The sequence below is a fragment of the Ambystoma mexicanum genome, chromosome 4p, assembly GCF_040938575.1.
Source record: "Ambystoma mexicanum isolate Mex_15411 chromosome 4p, UKY_AmexF1_1, whole genome shotgun sequence".
In the NCBI taxonomy this organism is placed as follows: Eukaryota; Metazoa; Chordata; class Amphibia; order Caudata; family Ambystomatidae; genus Ambystoma; species Ambystoma mexicanum.
Genome location: NC_090927.1, coordinates 47151698 through 47178685, shown reverse-complemented (window position 1 = coordinate 47178685; position 26988 = coordinate 47151698). Strand labels below are relative to the sequence as shown.

The 26988-nt window shown below is 46.2% G+C and overlaps 1 protein-coding gene across 1 annotated transcript in view; it reads left to right on the top strand.

Annotated features, from left to right (window-relative positions):
* The window catches only part of LOC138452965 (zinc finger protein 91-like), a 385395-nt gene that overhangs the window by 50607 nt on the left and 307800 nt on the right, over window positions 1-26988 (top strand). The window contains exons 2-3 of the mRNA XM_069605335.1: window positions 11685-14251; window positions 19096-19098. Coding sequence (XP_069461436.1) covers window positions 12354-14251; window positions 19096-19098 — 1901 coding nt within the window. The 5' untranslated portion in view covers window positions 11685-12353. The remainder of the gene's footprint in view (window positions 1-11684; window positions 14252-19095; window positions 19099-26988) is intronic.

Here is a 26988-nt window from a genome sequence, read left to right as displayed (position 1 = left end):
GTGGGACTTTGCATTTGGATAGTTTTTTTACTATGAATATTTTTTTCCATGGAGCAATGGTTTTCTATTTCTTTTTTCCCTTCATTTACTTTTTATGGACTGGAACTTTGGAAGACATTTTTTTGGATTATCATTTATTGATTTTAATTTGAAAAGGGACAGGCAGCTTAATTTTCTTTTTTTTTTTTACTTGTGTATTTTGTTTAATTTTGATTGCCATTACTGTTGTTTTTAATACATTATTTTGATATTTTCATTCTTCAATGTGTGGTTTCATCTCATTGTTTTCATGCATGTCATGATATGGGTTTTCAGGTTCACTTGCCACCATTGTGTGTGTGTGTGAGACACATGTGTTCATTTACATTGTTTCCATTGGAGTAGTATCATGGGCGCATGTAATACTTGGTTGTGTCTTTGGGCTGTGGTGGCTGGCCATGAGGCCCATGCTTGGGGATTGTCAGGGCCTGTGGGCAGGGGGACATGAGTGGGGGCCTGGTGGAGGGTGTCTCTGCACTGCTGGGGGGTGGGGGTGGTGGGAGAAATGTGTGGTGGCCTGCTGGCAGGTGCCCCACAGTGCTGGGGGGTGTGGGTGGTGGGAGAAATGTGTGGGGGCCTGTTGGCAGGTGCCCCTGACTGCTGGGGGGTGGGGGTGCAGGGGGACATGAGTGGGGGCCTGGTGGAGGGTGCCCATGACTGCTGGGGGGTGGGTGGGGTGGTAGACATGAGTGGGGGCCTGGTGGAGGGTATCCCTGCACTGCTGGGGGGTGGGGGTGGTGGGAGAAATGTGTGGGGGCCTGCTGGCAGGTGCCCCTGACTGCTGGGGTGTGGGGGTGCAGGGGGACATGAGTGGGGGCCTGGTGGAGGGTGTCCCTGCACTGCTGGGGGGTGGGGGTGGTGGGAGAAATGTGTGGGGGCCTGCTGGCAGGTGCCCCTGACTGCTGGGGGGTGGGGGTGCTGGGGGACATGAGTGGGGTCCTGGTGGAGGGTGCCCATGACGGGTGGGGGGGTGGGAGACATGAGTGGGGGCCTGGTGGAGGGTGTCCCTGCACTGCTGGGGGGTGGGGGTGGTGGGAGAAATGTGTGGGGGCCTGCTGGCAGGTGCCCCTGACTGCTGGGGGGTGGGGGTGCTGGGGGACATGAGTGGGGGCCTGGTGGAGGGTGTCCCTGCACTGCTGGGGGGTGGGGGTGGTGGGAGAAATGTGTGGGGGCCTGCTGGCAGGTGCCCCACAGTGCTGGGGGGTGGGGGTGCAGGGAGACATGAGTGGGGGCCTGCTGGCAGGTGCCCCAGTGCTGGGGGTGTAGGGGGACATGAGTGGGGGCCTGGTGGAGGGTGCCCCATGACTGCTGGGGGGTGGGGTGTTGGGGGACATGAGCAGGTGTGCAGGGTAGTCACCTGTTTTGTGGGCTGCCTGCAGGGGCCTGCAGGGGCCGTGGAGGGTGTACAGGGAACACCTGTGAGGACCCACCCAGCCTAATCGCGTGTGTAACTTCCCACGCACCCCTGTAATACACGTACCCAGCCAAATCGCGTGTGATATTTCCCGCGTACTCCTGTAATACACGTACCCTGGCTAATCGCGTGTAAAACTTCCCGCGTACCCCTGTAATACACGTACCCTGGCTAATCGCGTGTAAAACTTCCCGTGTACCCCTGATATAAACGTTACCCGCTTTGCGTTCCTTGTTTGGCAGCCCTGTAAACTGGTCCAGGGTTAGCGCAGCCCTTTGCGATGATTTAGCGATTTTGATGGCTTTTCCTTGCGCGAGGGCGTTCTTGGGGGCGTTACTGGCGCTGCTGCAGGGTCGCTGCGATACTCTGCGCCACGGCTGGTTTGGGAGCCTAAAATCCATGAATACGCTGTCGGTTTTAGCGCACGCGCCTGGCGCAGACAATCGCACGCGGACACTCTGCGCCAGCCGCTTGCGACACTTTTCTGCGAAATTGTATGAATTACCCTGTTAATGTTGTCATATGAACCCTCCATGAGAGAATGCGGTGGTCACTAATGTCAGTGAATCGAATCTCCACCGGTCCACACCTGGTCACTACCACATTGCTGCTGGTAATTAAATAGTCACTATGAGATCTGGAGCTACCATTGCTCCAGATGTATGTAAGGATCCCAGTTTCATCATCTCTATATTGAATAAATACAAGATTATACATTCTCACAAAAACTTTCATCGATTAAGCATATGGTTGGCTTGAGCCATTTTGTGATGAAAATTGCTAACATTAAAATAACCCTCAATTATGATAGTGCCACCAGGGTGGGATTCTAGCCAAGTAGTAAATGCCTCGCCCATGATTTTACATATAGTGGGGGGTATATTTTATACTTGGTGGATCGTAAATATTGGCAATTAAGATCTCATCAGCAGTATTCTCATTTGAGGAAAAAATGGCAAACATTACATATGGGGTGGCTCGTGTGTTAAAGTATGGGAGCAGGGTATAGTTCAACCTTGCCCCTATTGCTAGCCCGCCACTTGGTCGCCCTATCGCTGCAGGAATAGCCTAACTGTGAAGAGTCTTATAGTCATCAATAATGAATCTTTGTGTAGCCTAGGTCTCTTGCAATAGAAAACATTCTGGTCAAGGAGTAAGCTTCCCCCCCATAGGTCAGGACAAGAGTGAGCAATGTCCCTTTGTATTCCAAGAAATACGTTTCATATCATTTTGTAGTTCAGGATGTCAGTTTTTAGTTAGCACAAGATGTTCTGGGACCCAATTTACGATATATTTCTGGTTAATCCATTGGGGTAGATTTGCCTGCTGAAATGCACATAGGGTTGCTAGTTCGGAAGGCTCTGCGGCTTTAAGTCCTGCAACTCTTTTTGTAGAGGGTTTGCTCTCCTGTGATGGAGCTTGTAACCTAGAATTCCTGCAGATGGGGAGCTAGAAGCCCAGGACATTTAATGTGTCGGAATTTGTTTTTAAAAGAGCAACAATCAAAGGAGTTGAAAACTCTATTAGAGCCCAATTTGTAGGGCGTCCAACAGGCGGTAGTTCAATCCTCAGTACATCTGTGGAGCATACCAGGTTTAGTTGATGTACTTGTTTGAAAATTATTAGGAGATGGGAACGGTTTAGGAAAGGGCTATAGTTGGTAGGTGTTGTGTCTTGACTGTCGTGTAGTCAGAAGAGTCCTCTGTCCACAAGTGTCGCACAGAGAGAGTCCAAAATCACTCTCTGTGCAACCCTTGATGTCACAGGTGGGAGAAGATCTTCCGGAACCACAGACCTCTGGGAACCCCGAGCCACTGCAAAGAAAAGTAAGTATCAAGCCAAGACAGCAATCACAAACCAGACAATAAGTGGAACGGTCTTACCAAAAAGGGACAGTGATGACTCTGTCGAACCTATAGAAGGGGTTCCGGGACCCACCAGGGCTTCTTTCCCCAATATGAAGCAATGAGCCCTTTAGGTCAGGCAGTGGTGCAAGTGTTGGGCCCACCTGATGCAAGAATCCAGACAAGGAAACCAAAAACGTAGTACCAAAGGAATGAGCGAGTAGAAGTCCAGTAAGCAGTCCGTGATTTGTAACAAGAAATCCAAGAAGCCAGAAGCAAGGGGAAATCCAAATGCAGTCCTTAATCCAAGCAGAGGTCAGTTTCCAAGTCAATCCAATTGCAGGTATCCAAAGCGCCGAACAGTGTCCAAGTAAACAGCTGTGAAGCATCGAGTGTTCGGATGTGGCTGTTTAAATACCGGCGCTGCAGATCACCTCCCAGTCACGTGACCGCATCACGTGAGCGTGCATCAGCAACACGTGAGCGGGAAGCTTTGGTCACGTAACGTGGAAGTGGAGCGCGACGCCGGTCTCGTAACCGCCAAGGAACACGCCAATGGAACGGGCCCTGTCGTCGAGTGTGCAACATGTCGAAACACTCGCATTGGTACATGAGAGCTCGGGGAAAGCACACGTCAGTCCCGGAACCAGGCAAGAGGACGGGGCGGAATGGAGGTATCGGGACGGGCATTGGGGACACTGGGAACACTGAGGGGTGAGTGCGTGACAGAGCGGGGGACACTGGGAACACTGAGGGGTGAGTGTGTGACAGTAGGTTGCAGTTCCTCCAAAACGTCTACTTTCCCAAATCAGAATTCTCTTCCAATAGCTGCGCAAAGTTGTTTGTGATCGATATTATGGTTGTTTGGGCATCCTTTTGTTTGTGCTGATGAACTGCGGAGAAGGGTGATGAATTTTCCACTGGCTCGAGCATGGAATTCTGGACTGATCAGAAATGTGAACAGTAGAAGTGATAGATTTTATGAGATTGATTTTTGGCTCCTCTTTGCCTAGCAATGTAGACTTGCCAAACGACGGTTGCATTGATTTAGGGTTCGGCCTCTGCAGTCAGGCTCATCGAGTAGTGCCATCTAGTAAAATATTTGAGGATAGCAGTTTCGCCAAAATATTGGGGACATGTTTTCCTCATATATCTGGTCCTGTTGCTATCGAAGGGGAAAGTCCCCTTGAGATTGTGTTGTCTTTGGCATGTTTCTTTGTTAGTGTGGCCGCTATATTTCTTTTGTTACAAATTTCATTTGAATGCTCCACTTCCGGTGCGCATATTAGAGAGGGGAAATGAATTTCCTCATAATCCCACTATGTTTTGTAGCTCAGCAAACTAGCCTCTTTGATGCTCTTATCCAATGGAGGAGGCTATACAGGCATCTGAACTGATTTGGCTGGTGTTTTTCGAGCGAGTACCCCGATTTATTGTTTTGGTCTGAGTGTTTTGCATTATTGGCTCAGATTGGCCATTATTAGGGTTTAATAAGGCAGGTTTAAACGTCTTTAAACTTTGTTCTTTATGCAAATTGTTCAACGATATTTCCAGAATCTTGCCCAGGTTATTTTTGACTTCAGTGTGATTCCTCACCATTGGGCCAAGCAGCATCGTTAAGGCATCAATTTTAGCCATGAACATATTTGTTGTTTTATGTAAGAGATTCCCTCTGGAGTTCAGAGGAGGCCTTGCTTTTTGTTCGGCTTCCGTGTCCATATCAGACTCTGTTTCCATGGACTCCGAGTCCGATGAGGCACCCAATGCCACTAAGTCAGGTGTGTTTGAAAGCTTGCTTTCCTCAAAATCCTAATTTTCTTGGGCTTTTTGAATCGCTTGGTCAGCTCCTAATGAGACTTTACAAAACCCAATACATAGGTTAAAGAGGGAGTTATTGTTATCAATAGAGGGGAAACTATTTGATTAGAATTGCTGTGTAGAGAGTGAGCTGTATGAGTGTTCTGGATTTCCATCTCCATCTGGGCGAGGTTTATTCCTGCAGATTCCAAGAAATCCGTAATTGTTTTATTGATGTATCAAAGTTGATCTAGTCTTTCCTTTCTTCTTATAGGAGCGTCATGCTTTGGTCATAGCGGGTATTGCAGCAGTTTTCAGTCCTTAATTCCTTAATAGTGTTTTGTTATGTGTAGCGCATTTGGAGTCATTGGTTTGAGTCATTTAGGTTAAATACCAAGATCTTACCTTCTAAGCCCTGACCAGTCCGCTCCAGCGGCACGCAACACTCGGTCTTGCTCCGTCCACGAATGCATGCTCTAACTTACATGTGTAGTTCCTTTGAGCTGGGATCAGCTGTTCAAGCAGCTCCTCGAGCAGAGAGATCGGTCCAAACTCTGCTAGAAGATGACAGGGCTACAGAACGCTGAATCACTGCAATTTTCAGGCAATTCCCACAGTCGAATTGAGGGTCAGAGATTTTTGTTTGGTTTCCCCTTGAAGCTCTCTGCTTTAGTGTCTGTGGTGCGCAGGGTTAGGCCTTGGCAGCCATATCCATATGTCCATATGAATACCCTCAGGGCTGGATAGGTACCGCAGGAAGACAATCAAAGAGACCTCAAACATACATTTCTCCAGTTTGGCCCATAAATGGTGTTTCCTGAGGCGCTCCAGGACTTCTGGAACATGACACACGTATGACTCGGAGGGCGCAAACGCCAATGATATCAAGGTAAACGCACATAAAGGATTGAAACGCTGCCAGAGCAATACCAAGATCCAGGTCTAATTCAGACTAAATGATGGGCACCACAGAGTTCCAGGTGGGAATACATCTTGGCTTCCCTTGAGGACTCCAGAATGTCTTTTATCAAGGGACATGGGTATATCCTTGAGTGTCGTTGCATTCAATAAGCTGTAATCAATGCAAGGCTGTAGTGGTCCCTCTTTCTTGTACATGAAAAAGAGAGGAGATCTCAAATGAGACTTTGAAGGAGCTATGTGCGCAATGGTTAATATTTTTATTATTTTATTTTTTAAAGCAGAGACCTACCTCGAGAGCAGTGTGACTCTGTACAGAGTGAGGGTAGCCAGCGTTTGGGATGGCATCTTTTAACATTAGTGCAGTACTGCGAGTCAAGATCTGTGCGTCAGTATGACTTCTTTTTGGAGAACCTGCAGTTCATCCCATAGGGCCTATAATGCTTCCAAGCATTGTTAGGTGTCACAATCTGTCAAGCAGCCCACTCCTTATTGTATTTGTTTTTTATATAGCGCCCTTTCCCCGTCTGTATGGCATCAATTGTGGTTGGAACGCCCTCGGTGACCGCAGTCCATGTGTAGCCGGTTCTAAGGGTTTAGATTAAGAGATGCTTGTGTGCATTTTTGCTGGATTAGGATTTAGGTGGCTAGCTAGGCTCCAGTAAGCAGCCCAAAGGTCAGGCACGTGGGTGGCACTGTTGGTGGTTTAGGATATTGTGCTGGTGCTGAAGATTCGATGTGTGCCCAGCTACACTGAATTTTGTTTTCAATTGTAGTCGCTGTATCTAGTGGCAGAGGTGTAGAGGTATGTCAGGGGTTTTCAGTGTGGACGGTGTAAAGGCCCACTCCCCGATTTACACGCTCAATACCAATAAATAGGACACACCCCAGCATGGAATGAGACTAAGAGAACAGGCTGCGAGAGTTAGTTATCTTTATGTACAAATGGCATCCAGAGAACTCTGCTGCCCGAGAGCGCTCTGGCAAACAATACACGTACAATTGATCATAAGGGCAGAAATTGTCATCAGTGATGTCAGACATGATGGTTACAAAAGTTCGTTATGATTGGGCACAAATTTGCGTTGCCTATGGGCGCATAGGTGCTGCTCCTCCGTGGTTGGCTGAAGGGTTGGCGGGAGGGTGAGCGTCACGAGATGCATTTATCTGTGCCCAGGGTAAGGGTCAGGTCGCTGCGTGCTAGGGCTTGTCCTAACTAAGCTAACATGAGATACTACCATTAGACCTGCACTAAATAATAATCATTACAGTTCCTTTTGAGTATATTATCAAAGATCTATAAATCGTACACAGATAAACACAACATTATTCATTTAGGACTTATATGATGTACTGGGTTTAGGGTCTTGGTCAGTAAGATAACATTGGCTGTGGGGTGGGTCCAGGTGCATCAAAAGAGGCTGTAGGACATTCTGACATGTGTTAGGTCTAGGGTGCAATATACTGTGACAGGGGTCTGGTGTTAGTTGGGGGCACACTGGGGTGGGCTTCATAGCAGGGTCACACGGCTGTTACATCAAGGGAATACCTTGCAAGGACACAGGGTTACAGTGGCAGTAATTTTCCAACAGCGGGGGTAGAGGGCGCAGGCAGGTTTGTGGAGATGGATGAGTTACAGGACATGGTTGGAGCCGGTTCACACATAGGGCAGGGATCTCAGAGGAAGAGCAAGATGTTACAGTAGTGTATGTGTTGCAATCCGGCTCAAGCGTGAGAATGGAGCTGCGAAGCTTTCAGGCACAGTGAGAAAAGGTGGGGGCCATGAGCATGGTGTGCGTGGCTCTGCAGAGGGGAGAGAAGCCTTTTCGTATTATCGCAGTGAGGCCTAGTCCAAAGATGGATTTGAGGGTGCAAAATATGGAAGCCAAGTGTCCCGCACAATAACCTCATGTCTGCCACTGAAACTGCTAGTGTGCAGGCAAGAAAATGGAAGCATCCCCCATCATTGTATGAGCAAGTGGTTTTGTATTGTGCTGAATATGAGGAGGGCCCAAACGACCCCTCACTCCCACACAACGGCTATGTGTGCTGCTAGACCGGAATGGCATAGCCATAGCTGCATTCTATGGTGCATGGATGAGTGGCCATGCCTGCTGCCTTGGTCTACGGCCGTGGTATAAGGTATACGTACCGTATTTTGGATGGAGTTCGACTACAGTGTTCTCTTTATTTGTCCATTACGAATGGCTGGTCTCGCTATTCGTGGTCTCCCTGTAATGAAAGTCTAATAGTGAGGGCGTTTCCCGGCTGGGGACGGTGCTGGGGATGAGTGAGGACGATAGGGGGTGAGAGAACAACATGGAGGGCGAAGGTTTGTTATGGAGTACCTATACAAAAGCTGCCAGCATTCGTGAGATATTGATGGGTACAAGTGTTATTTTTCTTGGCAGGAACACGTTTTTTTGCGCTGTGCCTCAGCGAATGCTACCGGCATCCCTGGGCTATTGATGGGTAGCAGTGTTGTTTGGCGATAGTTTGTCAGTGATCCGCTGCGAACGCTGCCGGCATCCTTGCTGTAATTGCTCTATAGGAATGTTGTGTTTGGGTTCAGTGATATAGTTTAGAGAGGGGAGGGTTTCAAGAAGAGACAGGGAAAAGCCAGGTTTTGAGGGCCTTTCTGAATTTCAGGTGATTTTCAATATTGCAAATGTTTAGCGGTAGAGAGTTCCAGATGATCGGCGATTGGACGGAGAATAAGGATCCGCACAGTCTGGAGGAGATGTGAAGTGGGAACACTAGCCGTTATGCTGTGCGAGATCTGAGACTCCTTGATAGGCGGTAGCGCAGGATTTTTGTCTTGAAGGAATTCCGGGCCAGTGGGTGTCGTCTGCATAGTTGTAGCAAGTAAGATTGTGGCAGCGGATGATTTGCGGGCAGAGGGTTTCGGTAGAGGTTGAAGATTAGGCGGGAAAGGGATGTGGGACCCCTTTTGTTACTGGTCGTGAGTTGGAGCTGAACGGGTGGAGGAGCATAATTTGTGAGCGTTTAGAGATGAAAGAGAAGATCCATGAGGGCTGTGGCTTTGATTCCTAGTGTTTGCAGCCTGTCTAGTAGGGTAGTGTGATCAATGGTATCGAAAGGCTGCAGTGAGGTCAAGGAGGTCCAGTACAGCGCAGCCTTCTGCATCAGCTGTTCTTTTTCGGTATTCCCAGACAGACACTAGGGAGGATTCTCTTCCTCTGAGCGGTCTTAAGCCTGATTGCGCCCGATCTAGGAGGCTGTTGGCTCCAGTGATGTAGGAGGTGCTTCTGGGAAGGATCCTGATGTAAGTGAAAGGTTGAGGATTGAGCGTGTGATACTGCTTGCACAGGTTGAGGCTAGGATGTTTTTGAGGAGGGTGGATGTGCAGGGGTCCTCAAGGGGAGCCTGGTGGGCAGCTTTGTGCTAGGAATGAGAGGAACTCCTGGTGTGAAATAGAAGAGAAAGAGCTGAAGGTTTGTATCAAGGGGGGGTTTTGATGAGGGTCGGCCTGTGGGTGGGTAGGGGGCAAGGGTATGTGTTACAATTTAGAGATGATGGCGGAGTGTCTGTCAATAGCGACATTGTGGAAGTGTAATGATAAGGTGTCACATGGGGCTTGGGAGACTGGTGGGGGAGGGGGCTGGAGCAGGCCAGGGAGTTGAATTTAGAGATGATTCTATGCAGATCCTTGCTGAACCTTTAGGATTCTGTTCCCATAGAATGTTTTCTTGGTTTTTCCGATTTCCAGTCTGTATGCTCTGGTTATTCTTGCTAGGGTGGTCATTTTCTGGGCCGTAGGGATGGATCTCCAGGTCTGTTCCAGATGGTGCTTCAGGGTTTTTCGTGATGTGAAGTTGGCGTTGAACAACCTGGTTGGGTGGGGGTCCTGATCTCTGAGAGGTCAGTTTTGTTGCTGTCCACTCATACCAGATAGCCAGGTCTCCTGATGGTCCAGCATAGTGTTCTAGGGCCTGGAGTCTAGTCTGGTCCAGTGGAAGGACCGTGTGGGGAATAGAAATCCCTCTCTCCCGGGACCCAGTACTGAATGACCCAGTCCTGTTACGTGGACGATCCTTCCCCCACCCCCATGAAAGATAAGCCACCCACATATTAACCTGATATCGGAACAGTGATAGACACTGATCAAGGGTATCTAGAAAGGACGGGTGCAGAATGGAAGGACAAAGATTACCAGAAGCTCGCCCAAAGGAAGGAACAGGTGGAGGGGGCCAGGAAGACTCTCAGCAAAGAAGAAATTACTAGAAAGAAAAGAAATCCGGCGGAGCAGAGGCAAAATGGGCACAAGGCAGCAGGAGGCAGAAAACATCAACACTAAGCTTCACAATGCAGACTGAAAGCAATTGTGGCACAAAAGCCTGTGAAACTCCTCAGGTTTTGTGGTGGCTCACATGAGAATGAGCCTCCCAGCCGGCCTGACCATTTCCCCGAGCAACGGACCATGCAAAGTGCATGCGTTGAACTGTGCTGCTGGTCTCTCCTCCCCACCCCCACACCTGCCCAGACTGGAAAACATGGCGGCTCCCAAGCTTGCGAATGTGGCATTAAGAGAGAAACACTTGCACCCAAGCACCAGTGGCAGCATTCTGACACCCAGTATATCCTCCATCTATTGATTTCTCAGACACATTTTATCGTGTGTATCGGGTAAAATACTGGCTTTAGTTAGTGCACCACTACAGAGGCATCTAGATACTGAAGGGGGTGGAGCTTGTGGACAATAGTCAAATGAGAAGTGGCCTAAAGCAGGCTTGCATCCTGGCCACTCTTTGTTTTAATTTATGTTTGTCTGACATCAGAAATTATTTGAATAAGGCCTTAATTTCCACCCAAAAATGTAGGCAAAACATCTTCAAGGGTTGCGATACGCAAATGTTTTTTTCACAGTACCAGTAAGCTTTCAAAGAATGCTTGTCTTCAGAAATTGTGTTCCCAATGAATGAACTAATACCAACATCAATATAACCCATATATTGAGTTGTACTCTGTAAAAAGTAGTAATAACCAAGCTCTAAAATAATATGGGTTAATCATCAGTCCGAAACAATAAACACCTCCCTGATTATGAATGGTCTGTAGACGTTTGATAAAATGTACTGCAGCCTCCTGACTGAAATGCATAGAGGACACACTTTAGAGCAGATCCCTTGGCTTGGGGAAAGTCTCCTGAATGGAGTATCTTTAATCAGAGTTGGGTTTGAATACATGGGTTGCCAGGTAAAACAAGAGCACTCTTATTTGGATGTAAGACATTGGGGAAAGCCCAGTATATTTCTGAAATGGCTGAAAGAGGAGCTCTGGGCGAACGAGTCAAGACTGATACTGGGAGATTGCATTAAAATTCCAAACATTGAAAGTATTTGTAGAGTATGTAATGAAAATGGAAGGGTGGGGTCACTAAGGCATCTGCACCATTTAGGGCTCTGGCCAAAGACTGAATAAAATGCAGAGGAGATTTGTAGGGAAATGGGAGGCTCTGAAAGATGCAATATTCTGGCTCGGAGCTTTAAGCCTTAATTTTGGCTATGTTAAAACTTTGTTTATAATTTGAAGCCTTAAAGGCAGGTGAAATATATGTAAACCAGTAAACCACTATTTCAACAATAAAGAAACTATAACTGCCTCATCGTTCTTTATGTTTAGAAAGATAATGTGTCCATTTTCTTTTACAGCTTTCCAAAGCCTGCACAAAAAGTGAAATGCCTCAAGAATGGGTTTACATGGAACAAAAGGGATGATGTCGGATACCTCATGGAATAGAAGATTCTAGAAGCCCAGTCTGGTCAGGACTGGAGTAAGCTACAGATTAAGAACATTATTTCTGTTATCACTTACAATCTGTATTCAGAGTGTCAAGGTAACCGGAAGAAGGACATGCTTCTGAAAAGTTACAAATAAATACACGAGTGAGTAGGAGAACCAAAGCAAGATCGAATTCGGATAAAAATGTAATTCAAAAGTCAAAGCTTTTTATTTATGAAGATTGCAAATAGTAGAAAACCATATCAATGCAATGAATTTGAAAACAGTACATACCAAGGTTGGATTCAATAATCCTAACAAACATGCTAGTATGGGTATTGTGAAAAGAACATAAGACGTTAAAGCATTAAGATTCTTCTTAGAACACCCAAATGGGAAAACTTGTCAAAAACACAACCTGCATTGACACATGGAGGTGAAAAATCGAAACTCCTTAAAAGAGCTTTCCTTTGTACAATGGAATTGTAACCAGGAGTGCACTGAGAGATGAATTTAGAGCGTTCTCTATAAATGGCTGAACCTGTAATGAGATTAACTTTGCTGTGGCATTCTTGCTAAACACAATCCAAGCTGGAGAAATGAAACCCCCAGAGAAACCTTTCCAGGACAATGAATGCCATAAAAGCTTCAGTCTGAAAACCCATCCTGCTCAAAATGAGAAAACCCACGCTAGAGAAAATCCTCATCAGTACACAGAATGTCATAACAGTTTCAGTCAGAAAACATATCTAAATCCACATGAGAGGACCTGTACAAGAGTAAACCCTTATCAGTGCATTCAATGTCAGAAAAGCTTCAGTGATAAAGGCAACCTAACTACACATGAGAGAAGCCACACAGGAGCCAAACCTTATCAGTGCACTGAATGTCAGAAATGTTTCAGTAAGAAAAGCCACCTAACTACCCATGAGAGAAGCCACACAGGAGATAAACCTTATCAGTGCTCTGAGTGTCATAAATGCTTCAGTCAGAAAAGCAACCTAACTACCCATGAGAGAAGCCACACAGGAGCCACACCTTATCAGTGCTCTGAATGTCAGAAATGCTTCAGTCGGAAAATCAGCCTAACTATCCATGAGAGAAGCCACACAGGAGCCAAACCTTATCAGTGCTCTGAATGTCAGAAATGCTTCAGTCAGAAAAGCAGCCTAACTAAACATGAGAGAATCCACACAGGAGTTAAACCTTATCGGTGCTCTGACTGTCAGAAATGCTTCAGTGAGAAAAGCAGCCTAAATACCCATGAGAGAAGCCACACAGGAGCCAAACCTTATCAGTGCTCTGAATGTCAGAAATGCTTTAGGCACAAAAGCAACCTAACTAAACATGAGAAAAGCCACACAGGAGCCAAACCTTATCGGTGCTCTGAATGTCAGAAATGCTTCAGTCACAAACCCCACCTAACTACCCATGAGAGAAGCCATACAGGAGCCAAACCTTATCGGTGCTCTGAATGTCAGAAATGCTTCAGTCAGAAAAGCCACCTAACTACCCATGAGAGAAGCCATACAGGAGCCAAACCTTATCGGTGCTCTGAATGTCAGAAATGTTTCAGTCAGAAAAGCAACCTTACTAAACATGAGGGAAGCCACACAGGAGCCAAACCTTATCAGTGCTCTGAATGTCAGAAATGCTTCAATCAGAAAAGCAACCTAACCACACATGAGAGAAGCCACACAGGAGCCAAACCTTATCAGTGCTCTGAATGTCAGAAATGCTTCAGTCACAAATCCCACCTAACTACCCATGAGAGATGCCACACAGGAGCCAAACCTTATCAGTGCTCTGAATGTCAGAAATGCTTCCGTGTGAAAGGCAGCCTAACTAAACATGAGAGAAGCCACACAGGAGTCAAACCTTTTCAATGCTCTGAATGTCAGAAATGTTTCAGTCAGAAAAGCCACCTAACTACCCATGAGAGAAGCCACACAGGAGCCAAACCTTATCGATGCTCTGAATGTCAGAAATGCTTCAGTGTGAAAAGCAACCTAACCACCCATGAGAGAAGCCACGCAGGAGCCAAACCTTATCAGTGCTCTGAATGTCAGAAATTCTTCTGTCACAAACCCCACCAAACTACCCATGAGAGAATCCACACAGGAGCTAAACCTTATCGGTGCTCTGAATGTCAGAAATGCTTCAGTCGGAAACCCTACCTAACTACCCATGAGAGAAGCCATACAGGAGTCAAACCTTATCGGTGCTCTGAATGTCAGAAATGCTTCAGTCAGAAAAGCCACCTAACTACCCATGAGAGAATCCACACAGGAGCCAAACCTTATCAATGCTCAGAATGTCAGAAATGCTTCAGTCAGAAAAGCAGCCTAACTAAACATGAGAGAAGCCACACAGGAGATAAACGGTATCAGTGCTCTGAATGTCAGAAATGCTTCAGTGTGAAAAGCAGCCTAACTACCCATGAGAAAAGCCATACAGGAGCCAAACCTTATCAGTGCTCTGAATGTCAAAAATGCTTGTCAGAAAAGCAGCCTAACTAAACCTGGGAGAAGCAAAGCTTTCGTCTGTGCACAGAATGATGCCAGAACAACCTTCCCTCCCCCTGCCTTTATAGGCTGTTACATTTCTCCACATTCATATCACCATAGTACTTGGACAAGGAAGAGGCGACTGGGAGTAGTGCATGCTAACTTGTCATTGCACCACTCTGGTACTGAAGCGAGGAAGAGGCATTAGACTGTTGTGAGGGTCAGGCATGTCCTCATGCCTCTTCCTCGCCTCAGTACCAGAGTGGTGCAATGACAAGTTAGCATGTACTACTCCCAGTCACCTCTAACTATGGTCAGGCAACACCTACAACCTCTTAAATGGTTGCAAGTATATAAAAGGAAAAATCAGAAGCAAAGTGGAGGTCGAGATCCAGGGTGGCAGCCGAGCGTGGCAATATAAGGTGGAGCAGGCAGATTATGGGCTGGTGAAAAGGACACTGACTACTTCAGAGAAGCCAGAAAGATGCAGAGGCCAGAGCGGGCTGCAGAAGGTTTAGGAGCTTTGCAGAGCTCTGTCGTGTGTTCCCAGTTGGGAGTGGGGAACACAGAGATCTCCCTGAGGCCGCCGACGGCTGCAGGATAATCTGAAGGAAGCAAGCGCTGCTCGCCGGAGCTCCCCAGGAGTGAGAGGAGCCAGCGAGAACCAGAGAGTGAAACAAGAGCACCTAGAGGAGCAGCCGCGCACTGGTGAGTGACAGGGAAAGGATCATTCATGCCGGAGTGCTCCAGGGGCATTGTATGTGTAATGGCGGATGCCGGTCAAGGGAAAATGTATGACAAATGGGTCGGGAGACCAAACGTGAACTATTGAATACCGAACAAGTTGCCAAGCACGTAATGAGTTTTGAATGCTGAACTCTGGAAAAGAAATAAGTATATCGAATGACTGAAACAGCAGATGATGTGCATTTGTGAAGAAAGTGAAACAAGTAAAAATCAAAATACTATTGGATAGTGTGAAAAAAAAGTGGTAGCCAGGAGAAATACCAAAGGAAAGTGTGCAAGAGTCACATGTTGGTAAAGGCAAGAAGCTGTTAAAGTGAAACAGAAACATATGTGGATTTATGACACAGATACAGAAAGGAAACCTCTGTTGTCAAGGAAATCCTATGAGAGAGAATGAACTGTTGCAAACTGCCAAGGGGTATCGGTTGGGCAACCTGTGATGGGTAGACCGTGTGGTCTGACAACTGCACCTAGACTGAGGAACCCTTACTTGAGTAAACCAAGAGAAGTGAAAAGGCTGAGGCTGGTCTGCCTAAGATTGTTCAAGTGACATAAAGAAAAGGAAAACTGAGCAAGTTGATTTCACTGTAAATTTGAAGCCAGAAATGCTGCCTACTTGTAGGAAGGGAACCCCAAGACCATTTTGTGGAACTGTGTTGAACTTGGGAAAGGGAACCCCGGGGCCATTTGGTGGAACTGTGTTCAACTTGGGGAAGGGAACCCTGAGGCCATTTGGTGGATCTGTCTTGAACTTAGGGAAGGGAGCCAAGAGTAAGCCAGGAGTTGGAAGAAGCTCAGAACATTTGTTTGAACACTATTCCTTTGGTTGCTGATATCCCCACACATTATTTAGTTTTAGTTGTGAGGGCAAGTATAGGTTTTGGACACAGACAGACTTTTAAGTTGAACTTGCTGACTCCAACTATCCTTAGTTTATTTAGGTAGGGAAATCCCACCTTGTTGTAGGTAAATCCTCCACTTTACCTACAAATGCATGATTCATCGGTTTGTGAAAACTGGTTGTAATTTTGTTACCACCAACCAAAGTCAGTAACTTAATTACACCACTTTTTTCCTGCACTGCCAAACTTGTAATAAGGCCCATTTTCTTCTACATATGTAGGGCTTTAAAACCTTAGCAAGAGTTTTTCCAACATTCAGTTCAAATGCTGAGAAAAAAGGGGAGCAAAGGGTGCCCAGTAGGGTAACACTAGAGAGTAGCAGGGAGGGAGAAGTGGCATCCAATGTGGCAGACAGATCAGATGCAAGCCACTGCCATCCCCCTACTGCCAAAGTGATTACAGGAGCACCCCAACCCTGCCACATTTACATAACAGTTCAATACCATAACCAAAAGCCCATCCCAGTGGAAAAGGAAGAGAACGTTACAACTGACAGAGCTCATTCAGACAGTGTCGTTTGTTAGAGAAGCTTCATTCATGGGGTTGAAGAACAATACAAGGAACATTAGAGAGCTATTGGGGACAATGAGAGATGGGACAGGTGGATGTAGTAAGGAGGAGCCAATAACATGGAGTGAAATCGGGCTTGAGAAGAAGAGGAGGATGGGGACTCCCCCCTAACAGGACTTGTCAGAAAGGCAGGAGGAGGCCAGTATGTCCCAAGGCATCCTCAGGAGACAGAACAAGATTCAGGCAAGGATGCCAGTGGAGGAATAGTGAGCATGACGAAGAAGAAGCCCCAAACTTTGTAGACGGATGGTGTTTGGGCCTGAGTATGCCTGGGGTTTTAGGAAGGGCAGGTGTCTACTTCTGCCTCAACCTCAACCTGACAGGAACTACACCTACCTTTAGCTGGATGTGGTGCCAACAGGAATTGCTTGGTAAGTCTTGTGGATCTAGGACTGGTAACAGGTTTCAGGATCCCCTAGGAAGCCTGTTATGAAAGGACCAAGCAACTTTCAAGGGTTCAGGAAAAACTGACCATGTGTCTGAGAAATGAGACCGCGTCACGTCCTTTAGTTTTTGAGATCACTTTTCTGTTCAGCTTATTTGACTTGCAAAGAAATCCTGGGAATTGGCGTTCATGAGTCCTGTCTTTTTTGTAGCCCTTGTGGGCCTCCTGACAGTATTGATGATGCTGTACTTCCCTCCATTCTCGCCTGTTAATGGTTTACTGTGCTGTTTAGCCCTTGTGGCCTCCTCACAGTATTGATGATGTTGTCCCTCCCTCCATTCTCTTCTGTTAATGGTTTTACTGGGCCTCATTACAAATCAGGGGGTCCGGAAATAACGGTGGTGGTAAACCCGCCGCCACCGTTGTTTTCCAGACTGCCTGATCCCGACTCCTGCAGGCGGGAGGTGATGTTCCTGCCAGGTTTGACCTGGCGAGTTAACACCACCCGCCTGCAGGCGGACGAGGAAACACTGGCAGCATAACGAGATGCTGCCGGTGTTTCCATGATCCCCATTCCCATTGAGTCCCATAGGACTCAATGGGAATGGGGATTAACACCATTCCGCCTCCGTGATTCCTGGGAAACCGGGGTTGTAATGCCCCGGTAATTCCTGGAATCACGGAGGCGGAATGGTAATACGAGTCCGGCGGTAACCAGGCGGTTTTACTGCCTCGATTACCGCCGGACTCGTAATGAGACCCAATGTGCTATTTTGATGTGACTCTTTTTCCCTGCATTTCTGTGTGGCCTGTCATTGCAATGTATGAGTCCCTGCATGTATCCTCCTTTCTCTTTCCCACTGCCCCCTCTCCCTTGATACTTACCTAACCTCAGTGTTCTGTAAGAAAGGCATGGTATCAACAGTAGGCACAAGAACAATAGATGTAAGCGTCAAAAACCTTTATTTTACTTTCAGCAAGGTTGGGGTAACTCCTGACTAGCCCTAATCCTAACATGGGAGTAATCTCGATTCCCTTCCTCTAATTTATCACACTTCCGATTGTCGAAGACTTTCGAATGTGCAACTCTTTTACTGTAGACCTCCACAGGACCCCTTCGACATTCCCTTCAGCTCGCAGTCATGTGTTATTTGCCCCAGGGTTTATTTACTCTATGTAGTTCAACATCATAAGCACAAGAGTTCAATATTCACTTTCCATTTCCCATTTTGCCGGGGTCAATCATAATCATCAAGCTTTTAAAGTTCATTCACTACGTGACATTATAACAAAAACATTTCACCTTTTGTGGAGACTTTGAGGTGGGCTACTTCCTTTTGCCGGACCACTCTGCTACTCTGTATCGTGGGCTTCACAGTTATCGGTTATTTTAAAGTTCGCTACATGTCTGCCTTCATTCGCGTCTCATCCACATACGTTCAGCCTTCAATTGTAATATATATTTGCCACTTCAATCTTTCCTTAACACACACCTGTCTTTCATCTCACTCGCCAACTCACTGGCTGTGTGCATTCCTTTCTTGTCTTTTCCTTTTTAATTAATTCATGAGTCAAGGTTAATTACACAGTCTTGGCCTCACCTCCCCAACTCTGTTGTTCACCTGGGAGGGTCACGGGCGCCCTCAAAACACAATGCAGTCTTCTTGGTTGCGATTTGGCCTTCTCTGCGTATCTTACGGTTATTTGGAGGCAACAACCTCATGCAGGGATCTCCTGGGTTCCTTTGCCTGTGGTTCTCGTCCCTCGATACGTCGCTCTGCTCCATTAGGTTCGCCTTCGCGCCGGATGTTCTGCTGCTTCTCGTGTTCCACTTTGCTCAGAGTGTGCCTCTATGTTCTGCCTTTTATCCATGTGGGGAAAGATGTATGTTGTTAAAGTCAAGTGCCTGATTTTGCCTGACCGGATTAGCGGGACATGTCCAATGAAATGTGTAAGGGTTAGCCTCTTTACTCTCAGTCACTCTCTTCCTCATCCCATTGTTTGTGTAGAAAGGGTGGGAGTTTGGACATCTGAGAATCCTCTGAAATAGGAGGGGTCAAGGGTGCAGGAAAGGGGGGGAATACTGCGTCTCACCATCGGTCGTCTAACATCCCACTCCGAGAGGACCCCTCACCCAGGTGATCCTTCCATACCGGTCCACCCCCAGGAACTGGATCCAAAAGCGATGGCTGTGTCCTGGCCACCAGGATGACAAGTCCCCGAGGACAAGTGGGTGAAACCCTTTGATTTCTCACAGTTACCACTCCTTCCCCCTTCAAAGGCACTGGGGAGTGAAAAGGGACAGGTGGCTGGCACATCAGCTTTGGCACACTGGCTTACTGGAATAACATAACAGTTCACAGATCTTTCAGGCTTTCTCTGCCTTGTCATCAACGTAGAATTCACTTCGTAACAAGTAGTGGATCACAGTACCACACAGGCTTCCCTCCGCCGAGCTCAGGCCTGGTATCTTTTCTACACCTTGATTCCCTTCCCCAAGTTTCAGTCCACTTAGTTATAATTTAGCTTTTCCTGTCAAAGACTTCTGAGACTGCAAAGGATTTGTCTTCGACCTTTGCATGACTACTTCGACTTTCCTTAGAACAATTTCCCAGCTTTCACAACAATTAAAAACTTCAAACGCCAAGGCTTCTTGGTTCTTTTAGTTCTACTTGTAGTTCTCACAATGTTCAACGTCTCTGTGCTATTAACGCCTTGGCATTCATAATGTTCACATGTTTCTGATTTTCCATTGATTAACTTGCACTCCAAATTGCGATTACTTTCTAGAATTCAGTGTAGCGTGTAACATCATTTCAACTGCATTAGTTCAGAGTCTTTCGAATATGAGAGCTCTCCTTGCAGGATCACTCTGTTTTCTTTGATCTTTTCTCATCATTCAGTAATCGTCTTTTGCATTCAGCTTTAATTCGTGTTATCTCTCTCGTTTGCTTTGAACACAGACCGGACTCACTGGTCGTGTTAATTGGGTCCTCTTAGCGACACCTTTCCTTTAATGCACAAGGCCATTGCCAGCATCTTCCTTTCACCTCCCCGACCTCATCTCCTGTTCGGGAGGGGAATCGAGCCACCTTGGAACATTTGGAAGATATGCCCCTCCTTCTCATTCAACTTCCATCTCAGAATGCTTACAGCCTCTCTGCAATGCGTGGTTTTCTCAACGGATTCTCTCGTTCTCATGGCAAATGTTGCACAGTCCTTTGTACTTCCCGCTTTGTCAGCCTGGTTTGCCTCAGCTCTGGAAGAGTTGTTCTTTCTCGTATTCAGCCTCGCTCAGAGTGTGCTTGTGTGTCACCTTTTATCATGACACAGTGTTAATAAGTGGCCGGTGTGTGTTGTTAGAGTTACGTGCCTGACTCTGCCTGATCTTTTTAACGTGGCAGGGCTCTTGTAAAACATATCAGTTAATCCTTCTGACCTTATTCCTCATCTTCCTCGTCTCAGTAGTTTTATACTAGTGAAGTGGGCGGAATTATGGGAGTTGTAGTTTCCCATACAAAAGGTAGGGGCAGGGGTTAAATGAGCTATTGGAAAAGGCGGACACCATGTTTCACAAGTTGACATAGAAATAGGACTGGAAACTTCCCGCTGTGGCTCATGTCCCAAATAATTTTAGGGCTTGGTGAGATGTGCAGTTACACCTGTATAAAATTAGTAAACCGTGCATTTTCCTTCCAGAGACACGGCTGTCGCAAGTTGTTGTAAATCTCGGGGTGGGGCGGGGGATATTTGATGAAGCCCCTTACTATTCTTTGCATTTGCCTGGCACCACCAGCAGGAGATGCAGGGAAGTCCTACATGGAGGAACCTGAATTTGGTTTATTTTGACTAAAAATAAATTAAATCAAAGCCATGTGTCTCCAGTGGAGAAAGGTTTATTTCCACCTAAGTTAAGTAGTATATGTATATATACATTACCAAACATTTTAATTTTGAAAAGGACATTGCATTAAATTATGTTTAAAACATGTGACAAACTTCTGAAAGATTGTGCATCTGAGCAGGTGTTGTGAGTTTCCAGGGCGCTGGAGTTGCTGCTCTTTGTCCACAATGTTTAGTTTCTGCTCAAAACAGAGGATCTATTGTGATAATTCTAGAAAGCAGTCCCAATATCCCCCTTCTGCCTCTACCAATATGGTGGCCATGAACCACATGAAATCATAGCTACGGTGGTGGGTCAGAATCAGGAGACGGGCAAGGAGGCATGGTGTCTGAACACTTCTTTATTCCTTTTTTAAGGAAAAATAAGGCCTAACCTGTCCCTAGCCCTAAGATGTTGTTCCCTACAAAGATATACATCAAAGGGTGCCCATCAGGATATCTTGCAGAAAGCCCTTGGTCCAGAATCTTATTCTAACCCGAGTTCTCTCCCTACTACTGCAAAGAAACACAAATACAAACAAGCATACTCTGGGCCATTGCCTGAATAAGGGAGCGGTGGCTGGGGTCTGCCCCTCACCCTGGTGTCTCATTACCATTGAAGACTGGTCTAGATGCCCAGCCCCAATGCACTGATTGCCTTTCAGTCTTTCCTTCACAAGGCCATCCCCTGTTCTGCTATTTCAGGTGAGGACTGTGGATACTTTGGGTCAGAATACCAAACCAGCCGTTATAACAGGAAGTTTTAGATTACCAGACGTTTCAGCTCCCAGATAGCCCAACCCCACCCCCATCTATATTTTTGCACAAATCCATTTTCTGTCACCCACGGTTATGTCATTCAATGTTTTGGTGTGATACTCCGTATTTTACAGTATTTTGGGTTGACACGGAGTGCTGCCCTCGTCAAGGTCATAGTGTCCTCATACAGATGGCATAGATGTTCTTCCCACCTGGCACTATGGATCATTATATCATCTGTGAAGGACAAATGGGGGCATAAGATTGTATCCATGAGCCTTTGGAATGTAGCAGGGGCTCCAGGTAGAACAAATGTAAGAGCTGTAAATTGATCTAGACCCCGCAGTGTGCAAATAGCTTTTTTTATGTTTTATCATCTGCATTCAACCCGCCAATAGCCTTTCATCAAGTCCAAAGTGGTGATTAACTTGGCATTTGCCAGGCATTCTATCAATGTGTCGATTCTTCAAAAGGTCTATGCAGAATCACCAGGAGTCGTCCACCTTTGCAACAAGAATGATGGGAGAGGACATGGGGCTTTCTGATGTTTCTATTACCCCCACCTTTAGCATTTTCTCTATTTCTACTGCTATATTATTTTTTCAAACCTCAAGGATGAAATAGGGATTTAGTTTCACCAATTTCCCAGGAGGTGTTCTGAATGAATGACAGTAATTTGCAGATTTTATTTATTTATTTTTTATTTTTTTTATTTTTATAGAATGGCTCGGTGTCTACATGAAAAGTTACAGTTGTTTGATCATTATGCAAGGGCAAACAATCTGCATCCAAATGGACCCAAATGAAACCTAGTTATATTTACTAATTCGCCCAGGCCAAAGATCATGAGTTGGACATTGAACAATGAACTATTGGATTGAGTACCTGCTCCAAAATATTTGGGATATAATCTTTCAAATACAATGTCAAGGGAGATATGGAAGAATACACTAGAGAGTAAACTATGCATATTGTCATAAATGAAATATCTTTTTAATTGTGTATGTACATTTTCCATTTTACCTATTCTCAAATTCTACACTATGAAGATTGAGCCGGTTCTTCTGTATGGCTTAGACATGTCTGATAGATTTGGGTACACTGCTGAATACCATACAGGGGGAATTCTGGAAAGCGGAGCTTGGTCTTTCATTGAGTATTCTGAATGCAATTATTCTACATGAACTCTGTCTGGTATCTCTCGGAACTCGTTTTTTATGGAGACAACTGATGAACTATGTTAAGATAATTTCACCAATGTTAAATTCTCTGTATTGGCATATGACCATAGTCATGAGAGAGGGCACTTTAGAATTGGTTAAATCCTTTAAAGCTAGTATGCTGGATCTTCTGATGGCAATTGGAGCGTCGGAAGAAGAGCTTGTGCACCGTCCAGGGATTGTTAAGCGGAAACATTTTAACTATGATTGGTCGAATACGATTGATAAGATCAGCACCTATTCCACTTATGTCGAGTATGCTAGCTTTCCCCTTAAAAGGGACTCGCTTCCGATATATTTGAAACAATACCCATGTAATAAGGTGCAGGCTTTATATATGCGCTTTAGATTAAACCAGGTACATACGGGTGAAGGAATCAAGTGTTGGAAATCCCAACAGACATCATGCACCTTTACATGTAGATTTTGCACAACTAACATGCCACAAGAAACGTTAACGCACTGGGTTACCATCTGCCCATATTTTAATCTATCGAGACTACAATTCTTTAGACCTCCTTTTGAAGTAGGATCAGAGTATGCGATTAATTTATTCTGGTCAAGATTGATGTGGGATGAAAATGTCATTAATCGCACTGTATAATTTTCTTAATGTAATAATGGATCAATTGGTAAGAAAATGAAAGGAATAATATGAGTGAGACTGTTTTATGAGGGAGAGATTGATGTAAGATTGATTTTATCAATATTTCATGGATTAATTTTTGTGAATGTATATTGTAATTACTGCTGTGAATATTTAGCATGTTTTATATTTTCCTACATTTTATTTCTGTGTATTTGTGTAAAGGTTTAATTGAAACCAGAGTCATTTTTAACTCTCCATGGTTCGTCTGAAATTTCTTCACCTGGAATTGCAGTAGTCAATCCTGGTAGTCCGCCTGCTGCGTCTGACGGAGGTTGTCAGGAATTAGGCTGGGTCTTTTGCAATCCTCCACCAGGAGCATAGCCATAGTTACAGTGCTTTGCTCTAGTGGATTGGTTCTCCAGCACTTTAATCTGTTTACATGGTAGCTTTGGGTTTGTTATCTTCGGTGGGGCTGGGAGACCAGATAGTTAAGGTTTTGTTTGCATTACAGGATTTGATAGGGTCCATGCCACTTTGAGATCCTCGTATTGTGTTGCTGCAAATGCTTTGGAGGGACAGGGCCTCCTCGTCCCACTACTCTGTGTGTTTTCTGCACAGGAGTCCAGTTTGGGCCCCTGGCAGTGCAGCTCTTCAACTTTACTTTTTTAGTGAACAATACCCATGGGATACCCCTATAGTACCCATGGGTAGGGGTACACCTTTGTACCCCAAGTTTGTGGGGTATGGGCTGGTGCAGCTACCTGCTGTCTTTGCAGTGTCTATGGGTCTTCCCCATTTTGGGTCACCAAGGCCCTGCAATAGGAATCAATTGATTACTAAAAGACAAGATGGCCAATGTGAGCCTCCTGGTTTCTTTTGCCTTTGCCCCTTGTTTTACAAAGTTCTGAGAACCTCCTGCTCTGCCCCCCACATTGTATGTTGGGTGGAAGGACCATATATAGACTGATAGGAGCCTTCCAAGAGACTGCTTGTTTTGGGTACACTCTAGGGGTGTGACGTGACTGTCTGGAGAGGGAGTCAATTTGTGTTCTGTGTTGTGTGTGTCTGGTTTTGGTTGTGTGTCGCAATGCCTGAGGCCCTGCCTGAGCCAAACCTTAATGGAACTGAGTGAATGCAGTTAAGTGAATGCAGTGTGTGCTGTGAAAGGCTGGGAGCTGTTCCTAATACACCTCTACTGTTTTGGATGAATGGCCTGAATGTCTTTGAGCCTGATTGGGTGCTGCCCGATGAATGCACTGATCTGTGATTGGACGACTGAGCTTAGCTCAGCCTGACTGAGTGAATGGGGGAATTTGCTTCTATCAGAAGACCCCTCACTTACCTCTGTCGGAAGCTTGGAGTAAACCTACAGGCTGTATCCTGAATCCATCTGGAGGAAGTGGTTCTGCTGCTTCCCGTAGTTATGAGCGTACATCGTGCAACTGCTGCTCTTTACCCGAAATGTCCTGGAAACCAGTCCTGAATGCCTGCCGTCCTGCAGAGGTATCTTCGTGTGTCCAGAAGATGAGTGTTCGGAAATTCAGAGCCCAATACATCCACTGGTATCATCCAGGGTCCATAGGCTGTTTGTGACCATTGAAAAGCTGGATTGCAGTGTCACCCAGAAGAGGGAGTATACTGGCATAGTGCTGCTCGACGCCCGGCGGTTGCCAAGTTGCAACTAACTGAATAAATCTTCAAGGGGCATTGCAACCATAACATCCGTCTACTTTTCATGGCTGAGGAAATCCAGAGTCTCTACCTGCAGTGAAGTGCCCTACGATGAGTTTCCCACCATTCCAAACCAAAAGTAGAGTTTTGAGGGTCTAGACTTGGTGGAGGTCTGCAGGGCAGTCGAGTGCTGGGTCCAACTCCACAGAAACCATACTGTCATCTGTGCTGTGACTGCAGCACCGAGAAACTGAATGACGACAAACTGTGAAATTCAGAAACCCAACACCTATTTCTGTCACTGCATCTGTTGCAACCGAAGGTCACCAGTCACATCCAAGGATGGTAGTCACCATCCAAGCTTTGTCGAGGCCCATAGTGAGTTTCAGCTTCGTGGGACGTCCACAGCTGGCGTTGCAACCTGACCAAGGAAACTACTGTGACAGACATTCACTGCTCCATTTCCGAAACTTCTTGGTTCCCTTCTTCTGCTCGACAGCAACGGCTTAGTGTTCATTTCTTCCAGAGGAGTCCAACCTCGAAGGACATCATTTAGTAAAGCTGAGACTTGACCACGTCACCTTCCAAGGCACCCAAGGCACTGTGATGAGGAAGAGGACTTCCTCCTGCTGGGTAACACCAGGTTCCCGGATTTATCTTTTGCCTCGATGCTCCTGTTGAACAGTGTTTACTAATTCTGGTGCATTTTTAAGATCATTACCAATTGGTGCATTATTGGTGAACCGAAGATTAACTGTGGTACCACATAGTGATGTATATTTATCCAGTGACTATAGGTAAGTGGAGCAGGCTCCCAACCCACGCCAACTTTGTTTAAAGATCTTTGCCTCAAAAATATCTGTGTGCCATCCGCGCTGCGTGCCTCCAGGCCCTGTCCCGCTTCCCACTTCCTCGTTGCTCTGCTTCCTTCCGCCCACCATCCCACCCACCTCCCCTGATTGACTGTGACTCAAGCAGCAGCTGAGGCCTAGCCTCAGAGCGTTGCGCTCCCTCGCCACTTTATCCAGTGACTCCAGACATCCACCCAGGGAAGCCCCTGCAGCGAAGGACCCTCCAGGCAAAGGACAGCAGCTCCTGAAGAGGTAGCTCCAGACCGTTTTGACCCAAGTTATCCTGTGGAGCCTGCATTGTCCGACCAGGTAGGTGACCTTCCACGTGAACCTCTGTGAAACGTACAAACCCACTGCAACCCATTGCAAGCTCCCCTGTTGAGAGTCCTGCCATTAGTCCTAACTCTAACCAAATACTGCCTTAGGTTTTTACCCCAGTAGGCATTTCTGCACCTATTTAGCCAGTACCCCCAGGGTTATTGCGTATTGTTTATTGCTGTATTTGTATTTACTGGTGTTCCCCTGCACCCCCGTGTTAGGCCTTTCTCCCTCTATCCAGGTGTCCCAAATGTAGGCACTGCTATTATATCTAGGGTTACTGCTGTCACTGTCGTCACCACGTGTTAAGCCTTTTCAGTGTCATTCATACATCGCCCTTGTGGGCAGGTCTTGTAAAGACTGGTAGGGGTTGTCTGTACTTCCGCTCTCTATATGGTAGAGGAGAGGCACAGAGGACCCCAGCCAAGATTCTCTATTATTGGTAATGTAGTCGAGCCTAGCTTCTCAGGAGGTGATGCGGTCTGGTTCTTAAGTACAGTGTAGTCCCCGAACCCCCACAAAGGAATGTCCACACACTGTATTACTGAAAACAGTCTTTATATAATTAATATTCAAAGGTATGTACACGATCACAATAACGCACTTTGTACTCGGAAGTCAATAATGATAAATATATACAATTCTAAAGTGGTACCACCAATGCTATCGAATCTCATTAAAGTGCATCAACTGTACGGTTAAAATGTCAGACCGATCAACAATGAGGAAACCAGCAATAGAGATAGGAAGGAACGCAAGATGGTTGAAACAATAGGCAGAATGCTGACCCCTACCAATAGGCACAGTTCTGTGTGGAGATCCCCCCACCTGGG